Consider the following 10083-nt stretch of genomic DNA (forward strand, 5'->3'; position numbering starts at 1 on the left):
TCGTTTCTTCCAACGATTTACATAGTACATATGTTCTTTCGGCTCTTATTATCCTATTTCTTCGTATCGTCACATATTTTATGCTCTTTAACCAATTAACGGTATAACAAAAGATATTTAAAAGAAACATGATTAATTTACGATTATACAAATTATTATTTTATGATTCTAGTTGTAACCTAACGCAGCATATGTGTGTAAGTATTGTGCGTGTGATCGAATAAAGAGCGCTAAAATATTGGAACAACGCGCAGACAATTGACAATTTGATTTACCGTGAATTATAAGCAATATCAAGGAATGTATCAAACATTACATGCCAATAGTTTACCAATACATACCACTTTTGCCCAATATTTGTACAAAATTTTAGTGGCTTACACTGGTTGTTACACGCATAGGGAAATAAGTAAAATTCTACGTATAGAATAATTACATAAATTACGAAACCATCTATTTTTCTTACCTCTCGATATATGTATGTACATACTTCAAATTTATATTTGTTATAAATAGTTACACTACTAAACATACAATCTCTTATTGTCTCGATTGAAAATTTATCTCGTCCAAGTACATACATCGAAAAGTAAAAGAATGAAATGGTATGAATATTCAATCTTATTGTCTTATTCCTGTAACGTTGGAAAATTTAGGGACTTGCAGAAGGTTAACGTGATAGTGTCAAGGAACGGTAAGAGGATAAAGTACTATGTAGGTGTTCTGCATACATAGGCGCACGCGATTTTTTGGTAGCTGGTGTACATACATATGTATGTATGTATGTATGTATACCTACTTACTTACTTACGTAGCCACGCGAATGAAACATTTTATATAGTATTTTACATTTGCTGTCGATTGTACTCGCATCGAAATATGAATATCATAATCATGAAATCATCGGTACTCTCATACTTGAGAAAACGATATGCAATTTGTTTTTAGTTTTCTTTAAATATAGTGGGTGATATTCAATATAGGAGAACAGGGTACAGACAACATGATACGGTCCTGAATTCAACCGTAAACCGCCTGTCTGGTTGAGCACGCACCCGCGTCCCTCGAACGAGAAGGAGCAACAAAGAAAGGTAATGCTTGCACACTCGCTTGCAGAAACCTGTTCCTTCGGAACTTTTCCGTTTTCTTAACAATTATTTTTATTCGTCTGAATGTCCTGCCTATTAAAAATTAACCATCGATACAAAAACGATCTACAATCTCTCGACTATTGAATATCGTTCAATTATATTTTACTTAATCATTGCATTGCTTGTTTCTTTCTTCCTCCCTCTTTTCTATCGTGATCCGGTCTCTCGTTCTATCTCTCATTACTTAGCTGTCTACACTCTCCGCAGACAATGCATTTTTTGCTCGACTCTGGAGCCATTGTCGTGGGAGGTTGGGATTTTAGAGTAGAAAAATACATACATGTCAGATCATTTACCTCGAAATTATAAAATATGCATCGATACATCTCGGTTGTTTCTTTTACCGTAAGGTTACTGAATTTTGTTTAACAGACAAAGTCCTGTAAATGGTCGCTGATCTGAAAATCTATTTCATTCTTATCGATACACGTTTTTAATACATTGTCGTATCAAGTACGGTACACGATCGAATAATCAGTTTAATTAAAGAAATTACACGACAATTTACATTACCATTTACGGGAAGAAAATTGTTGACAAATTTTTAGATGAAATCAATATTATTATCGAGAATTTTCAGTAAATATTATAGTCACTTTCAAATATTTTTAACAAAAATATTTTAATCGAAAGAAGAATGGTGGTGCATAAAGAAATTTATTGTTTCTGACGGTAATATTTGATGAATAATTAGTCTCCTTCGGGAGACTATTTCCCACGTTAATATCGAGAGTCTTGAACTGTGAACGGGGATCATAGAAATTTTCTCAGGAACCACAGTAGCATGGGCAGCCGCACGAAGGAGACCCCCAGCAAGTTGTCTCCTCGAAATTCTTGTTTAGGTATGAGAAATTCTCTTTCTTTCGTAGGTAAATAGGGGTGAACCTGTATTGGGACAATAATGCCACAGCGAGCGGAATACTTAGGTACTTGGGAGAGTCAAACCCCTGGGGGGTCGTTGGACCAGGGCGCTATTTGAATTACCATAATAAAAAATATTTAAATGTTATCTCATATTAAGCTATAGTTTTGTTCTTTTTCTTCTTTCTTCTGAAAATACTGTAGATACAGCTTCCGCGACGATCTTTTTACCTTTGAATAAAAGAATAGGGATCAAGATTGCAGCATGCTGTCCTGAAATGAAATGAAATAAAATAAAATAAAATTATGACATTGAGCGTAAAAGCTGTATATTATTTATACTTGTATGACTATTATCATCTTGGTTCCTGTTGATAAAGATACTGTCTAAATTCAAACAAGGAAAAATTATTTTCATAGATGAATAATCTTCGACAAACGAGTAAACACTTTATGCGTAAACTCGTGTATGCATTAAGATTTTTTTATTCGTACCTTTAGACCGGTGACGGTTGGATTTTCCGGCACGCATCGTGTCTGTTGGTAAAAATCTAGTTTTTACATCAAAAGTTAATTCCAACTTGGTATAGAATCGATGACGTCATAAGCTCAAGCAACATGTAGGATTTACGAAACAACACGAACGTATGGTACGATTCGGATGAATTGGGTGTGTTTACTCGTTTGTCAATGCGTTACTCAGGCGTGGGTTGTGAATTAATGCTGGGTGGAGAAAAGCTACGTATTTCTTTTGTTTTCTCAAATACTCCATATTCCTACTGTTCTATCGAATTAGTGAAGTAATGGAATGAATGATAAAACATAAATAACGACTCTATCCTATCGAAAAATGGAGTTTGTCGATTTAAAAAAATACGTGACGGTGATCGTGTGCCTCTGTTGTTTGGGCGTTGTCGGACAATACGAATGGCAAATTCGAGATTCTTTTGATGAAATTCGTCTAAGAATGGATAAGATTAATCAATATAATTGTCTTATTCAACATCTCGGAGATCTTTACCTGCCAGAGGACTCGGTCTCTCATTTACCCGATATCAAAGACATTAACATTAATCCCGTGTTTCCGAATCGAACTGCTTTATTGCATCTTCATAATATGGCTCTTAGCAGATCTTTTTTCTGGAGTTACATTTTACAGTCACGATTTATACGTCCAGCCATCAACGATACGTACGATCCGGGCATGATGTACTATTTCTTGTCTACAGTTGCAGACGTTTCCTCGAATCCGCATATAAATGCCTCTGCTATATATTTCTCTCCAAACATGTCCTATTCCCCATCCTACAGAGGTTTTTTTAATAAGACTATGCCCAGATTTGCTCCAAGAACATTCAGAGCAGACGATTTCAACGATGCGATACATTTGGAAAGAATATCCACGAGAAACACATTTACGGTACAAGATCTTGGAGCTTTTCCAAGCGGTAGTCTCAGCGAAGATTATACAACGGATTATCATCGGATAAATGAATGGTAACTAAACATTTTATCAATGATATTTAAACAAACTCTCTGATTATTTATGCGTTCTAATGTATTCGGTTTATGAATTTAGGTACAAAAAATGGTTGCCAGATCATGTTGAGAAAAGACACGACACTAAAACCACTTATCAAGTTGAAATTCGGTATGCTAATAATACTAATGAAACATTTACATTTCATGGACCACCAGGTACAATAATAAAAACGATCGATCGAAACAAAGGTAGTTATGTGTTTAATTATTTCGTCATATTTTCTACAGGCGCGGACGAATATCCTGGACCTGTACGATGGACTAGGCCATATTTTGACTGTGGCAGATCAAATCGATGGCTGATCGCTGCGGTTGTACCTATCGCAGACATTTATCCAAGACACACAGGATTCAGACACATCGAGTATCCGACGTACGTTTTATACGTATTGCCAGATTTAAAGTAATGAATTTCGTTTGAATTACCTTTCAAATTATGTATCTTTTATTCAGATATACAGCAGTATCTGTAATGGAAATGGATTTTGAAAGAATAGATATAAATCAGTGTCCTAAAGGGGAAGGGAACATTAGACCAAATAGATTTGTAAATACTGCTCGATGTAAAACAGAAACCACAGAGGTATTAAACTTAAATGAAACTATTATGTTTTATACTTAATAATTTGATTCTATCAATTTTAATTTTTGCTACGCGTGCAGTGTGAACCATTACATGGTTGGGGTTTTCGAAGGGGAGGATATCAATGCAGATGTAAGCCAGGTTTTAGGCTACCTACTGTAGTACGACGGCCATATCTTGGAGAAATTGTAGAAAGGGCAACTCAAGAACAATATTATAATGGATTTGATTGCACTAGAATAGGATGTACGTGTTTCATTCCTATTGCCTTCATTCGTTTCTTTTTTCGTACCGTATCGCGCATTGAATGATGTATTTTACTTTTCAGGGATCCAAAAGACACCAGTACAATGGGAAAAGGCAAATCCATATCTTAGAGAACAATACCTTGAGCAATTTTATCATTACAGAAATTATTCTCTTGGACCAGATGCTCTTAGATCTGAGAAAATAAATATAGATCAAGCCCTTAAATTTATCTTAAGCGTAAATGCTAAAACATGCAAAAAGTAAGCATAAAGTGATTATTCCTTTAATTAAATTCGGAGACTAAGATTAAAAATGTAAAAATTATAGTTACACGCAAGAAGAGTTAACATTGCGCGGAGACATAGGTTTTGATGCCAAAGAATTCTTTGAAAATGAAGCAAAAATGGCGGCTCGATTGGCAAATTTTATCAGTGCCTTTTTACAAATTTCGGATTCCCATGAAGTTTATTCTGGTAAGAGAGTAGCAGACAGATCGCTTACCGAAGATCAAATGATCGGAGAAACTCTAGCTTTAGTTCTCGGAGATACGAAAATATGGTCTGCTGGGACATTTTGGGATCGTAACAAATTCACAAATAGAACATTCTTTGCCCCATATGCCTATAAAACTCAACTGAACACGCGAAAATTCAAAGTCGAAGATTTAGCCAGGTTCAATAACACAGGTAACATGGAAATTACTAAAAAATACTTGGATTCTTATAAATATTATAATCGTACGTGTATGCTTTCAGGCGAAGTATACACTAAAAAGAATTATTTTCAAATACTGAAACAAAGATGGGCAACAAATTTTGACGAATTAGAGAAATATTATATGAAAATAAAAATTAGATACAATGAAACTGGAGAACATTTAAAAAAATACGAACATTATCCAAATTCTTATAGGTAATTGCAAATAATACATTAAAATAATAAATTTCTTACATAAAATCTACATCATTCGATTAAAGTATAAAGAGATTATATTTGTGGGATCGAGAAGCAAAAGGAATTTGATCTCCCAAATAGGATTTATTTTAATGTGTGGGAACACGCGTTCGTCTGTACAGGGCCGCAAACCTGAACCATGGTCACTGGACAACTCCGTACTTTGATTGTAACGGTAAAATGGAGAAATGGGTAATTACTTATGCATCCCCATTTTTTGGCTGGGACAGCTTGAAAGAGAAACTGGAATTCAAGTAAGTATTTCTGTCCAACGCACACAACTGTACAGAGTTGTGGTATGTGCATGAGAAATTGAATGTGAGATACCCTATACGGATAGAAAACCAGTTTTATTACAAAGAAAGAAGAGAAGCAAGATCACATTTTGTATTAAAATCCTTACAGAGGTGTTATAGCTGTTACTATGGACCTGCTTCAGCTTGACATCAACCAATGCGACGATGTGTTTTACACACCCAATGCGTTTAAGGGTACACATAAATGTGATAAGAAAACGTCATACGTAAGATATTAAATTCTACCTAGATAAATGTTCACGTGTCTCGATTAACGTTTCGTTAATAATGTCATTCTATACAGAAATTGTATTCAAGAATCGTTTCGCTTTTTTTTGTCACAGTGCGTACCGATTCTGGGTAGAGGTTTCGAAACTGGTGGATATAAATGTGAATGTAAACAAGGTTTTGAATATCCATTTGAAGATTTAATTACGTATTACGATGGCCAATTAGTAGAGGCTGAATTCAATAATCTAGTTAACGATCAAGCAACCAGGTAATTAAACATATATATATATATATATAAATAAATAAATAAATAAAATTGTTGTGCAGTGGGCAGTTATCATATACGTGCAACACATGTTACAATGTAATTAAATTGGTGTTTGTTTTTTTAGATACGATATGTTTAAATGTCGATTAGCTGGTGCTTCGTCAGCCCAAAGTAGCTGGATATTATTGCTCACATCGATGTTTTATTACCTGATTAGAAATAAATAATGAACTAAAGCAATATTAAAGTAAATAAAAATTTACTGATTATGCCGTCCAATAAACCAAGGCTTGGAAAATTATAGTCATTTTAAAACACTTTAATGTAATAAAATCTTAACAGTATGCCGTCCACACGTGTAGTCGAGGTTCTTTTGTTTGGCGCCGATAGGTTTCGTGTAGAACTTATATCACCTGTCGCCGTCGTTTTTAAAGTTTTTCGAGAACTCGTTCAACGTATTTACACCAACGTGGCGGTATCGCCACGGTCGGTGTAGCGTCAATTGTAAAAAACAAATATATACATTGTAATTGTAGATACGCACATACATACTGTATGTCCAGTTGAAATTTATACAAATGTACGCGAATAGCATCACCGAGAATTTATTATGCCGTGACGTACATCGTCGTGTTACAACTTGTGTAATTTTTAAACATATTTTGTACCTTTTATATTTTGATAATACATTCTATACACAACCACGATAACTTGTTTTCTATTATTTCATTTTACAATTTATTAGTTTTCCTCGATCGTTAAGCGAATTGACGATAATCCCCAACATTAAAAATGCTAGAATCAGTTTTTTTTATTAATTTACATTGCATATACATGTATATAATATCAAATTTTAGCGAAACGGAGATAGCCAATCAGTTGTGCTTTAATTTTAAACAAACACATTACTTAATCTATAAACAAATATAAAATAAAACCAAAAGTTTTGTCCTTTTGCAGAACTATTGCAACACATGCAACTCGATTGTTCGGAGATTAATGTTTTCATCGGCATGCATAAAGTAATACATTACTTTGTTTACATTTCCAACTCATTATTTTATTGTATTTGCAGCGTAAAAATGATTAAAGTTTGTTTACTAGACTTATTAATATTTGGCACTCGATTTCTATGTACTCAAATTTCTATTCGAAAGAAAGGAACTATTTATTATTATATTTACATTTATATTTCATTCTAAAAGTAACTAAGATTATTTTTAGATTGTATTTATAAATAATAGTGAATCACAATAATGTACATTATATGAAATAATTATGAACAGAAAATTAAAAATATTTGTAATTTTAAGGATTCATAAATATTCCTTTTTCATCTGCTATTATTCTTTTTTATGTGTAAAGTGGTGTTTAACGAATCTAAAACCTTGGGTCATCTGTGCACCTTCATTAACAAAATGGCAGGCAAAGAGAAGCAAATTCCGTGGTTCAACCTTGAGTGCAAATCGCATGAACATTGCTGAATATAAACACAAAGCTGAAAAAGATTAGTATAACAATTTGTAAATGTTGTTAAATTTTCTGTTGGCTTATGCAATTTTCATTATTTAATAATACCTTTGTCTCTATACTTAAACATACACAATGTAACTTTTTAACCCTAATTATAATAGTTGATATTATAAATGCTAGAAATATATCTATTTAATTGGATTACACTATAGATAATTTGTAGACTTTCAGAATACACGAAGCCAACCGGATAGACGTCTGTATACGTATCACGTACTATGAATGTATTTATTACGTACCGTGTGTATAAAAAATATAATTATTAGATATTTTAATATTTAAAGTCTCTGTTTATGTTATACTATATTAAATTAAATTTATATAAGTGAAATTTAAACGTTCGTTAATTGTAATAGGAAATATTAAAATTGACAAACTAACCGAGTGTCATTTTTCCACTGATGTATTCTGGATCTCTTCGTATATCGGCGATTGCAGCAATTGGAATACCCCAATTAGCTATTGGTCCCCAAAAGTGTGTACTAAAACAAAAAGCGTTTTTCATGTATAGAAATTCTTTTTTCCTCTCCAATAGACACAGTTATATATCGATTAATAAAATCGGTTGCACACGTGAGCGATGCAAGTGTGAATTTTATGTTGCTTACCTCATCAAATAATCACGAGTTTCTTTACTCGATAGAAGTTTCTTGACACGATTCATTTCGATGGTTTTCCCTTTATCGTCTTTTCTTATTCCTCGATGAATCAACCTTTCAAAAGAATATCCGTGCAAGTAAACTTCGAAGAAACAAGCATCAGTACGGTATAGTTACATAAACGATCGATCACAAAAAAAAACATTCCTGTACTAATCAAAAAACATTCAATAGACTTTGTATCATTAAGATTACGAAAATTTTATGACATTACTAATGTTAAGTAAAAGCCATACTGCCTTTGCTCGTACTATTACGATCTTTGGCGTCTTGTTCTTCTATGTATAACGAATTTTTTAGTTGGTCATAGATGTGTAAAGTTACCAGTGTAGTAGTTCATGACACGCGCGGTAGTTTTAAAGATTCTTTCGAATTTAAAGTTTTACCGATTAGAATCGATGTTTAATCAAAGGAAAATATATTTCTGTTAATCACAATCATCATTTAGTTTCATTACATCAGTTTTTCTTCATCGAAATATTTCCAACTTAATCGAGTTTATTTGAATAATGAATTCGTAAACATAAATTTTTCAATTGATAAATGTACAGCAACATCGCTACATTATGAAAATGTAGCACTTTTTAAATTACATTTTGAGAATTTAAATAATAACAAATAATGTCATAATATGTTTATACGTGGAAAATAATTATTCATAACGTATAAGCATTAAACATATTTTTAATTTAGAATAATTATCGAAAATATATACAAAGTTTAATATATTATACTGCCTTAGAAAACTAATACGCCTTTCCGCTTACTTTCATAACATAATTACAAAGCAGAAAAGGATGTTACAAAATGTACAACTATATAATTCAAAATCACTTTCCTTTGACATGTGGGTTAACAGATCTGTATATTATATTGTAATTGCAATAGATATAATCTGTAAGATAATTCAATGACATAAGATCTTGCGCTGGCAACAACGCTACAATTTATTAGTCGAGCCGAGCTTAATTTAGCGCATAGTTAAATCAGTGGATATTACTTTATAATTATATATGGATAACATTTAGAACTAAATTATTATATACATATATATTTCATGGTATAAAAATATTTTTTTTTCAATACAGTGTGGGAGGTATCAATATGTCGATCATGAAATTTTCGAGTTTAACACGTTGACTGCTGATGGTTTTTATAGAGCAAACTTTTGTTTTCGCTCACTAACTTTAGAAACCTTTTCTTGTTCTATCTATATTCTTTAATGTAAATAATAATATGGTATTGTTTACTTTTTGTACCCAGTGTTCAGCCTTCTTATAGTAAAAATAGTTTTATATTTCTCGTTTTATCTTCTGCGATTACCCGTACACATAGATAATACATATATATTGTAAGGCCACAACGTGTTAACAGATATATGTATAGGAATCATTTTAATAGGTATCGTTGTATGTATTTGTATATACGGTGTAAAATTAGATTACCGTTTGATTTCGATTATTTCATAATACATATATAGAACGAATTAAATCCACCGAAGGAAGCACTCGCAAATTTCTTAATGATCGAGCAACAAATACATACGTGCAGAATAATGCTTTGTATGTTTTCGATTATTTCGATCGTCTGTTTGCAATTTATAACACAGATACAAAACAACCAATACTCGTTGAAAATTCGTTTTAGCATCGCACACCATCTATTAACTAAAATTACACATGCAAAATTATGTATACAAAGAGTAAGATTAGCAATTGTAGTATACAAGGATTACTTTTATGATAATAAGAGTGAA

General features: G+C 32.4%; 2 protein-coding genes across 2 annotated transcripts; one reads left to right on the top strand and one right to left on the bottom strand.

Annotated features, from left to right (window-relative positions):
- Positions 1-2683: 2683 nt before the first annotated feature.
- Positions 2684-6371, top strand: LOC122397879. Its single transcript, XM_043397345.1, has 12 exons — positions 2684-3509; positions 3592-3710; positions 3783-3927; positions 4008-4137; positions 4218-4383; positions 4466-4646; positions 4714-5072; positions 5142-5298; positions 5463-5594; positions 5746-5863; positions 5981-6135; positions 6260-6371. The coding sequence occupies exons 1-12, from the start codon at positions 2863-2865 to the stop codon at positions 6360-6362; spliced, it is 2412 nt and encodes an 803-aa protein (XP_043253280.1). The 5' UTR covers positions 2684-2862; the 3' UTR covers positions 6363-6371.
- A 1071-nt stretch (positions 6372-7442) lies between these two features.
- LOC122397887 (mitochondrial pyruvate carrier 1-like) lies at positions 7443-8577 on the bottom strand. The gene is made up of 3 exons (XM_043397357.1): positions 8277-8577; positions 8050-8150; positions 7443-7633 (listed from the first exon to the last, which is right to left on the bottom strand). The coding sequence occupies exons 1-3, from the start codon at positions 8330-8332 to the stop codon at positions 7479-7481; spliced, it is 312 nt and encodes a 103-aa protein (XP_043253292.1). The 5' UTR covers positions 8333-8577; the 3' UTR covers positions 7443-7478.
- Positions 8578-10083: the final 1506 nt, after the last annotated feature.

The sequence above is a fragment of the Colletes gigas genome, unplaced genomic scaffold (genome assembly GCF_013123115.1).
Source record: "Colletes gigas isolate AHSC1104 unplaced genomic scaffold, ASM1312311v1 Colletes_gigas_Sc00001, whole genome shotgun sequence".
Lineage (NCBI taxonomy): Eukaryota > Metazoa > Arthropoda > Insecta > Hymenoptera > Colletidae > Colletes > Colletes gigas.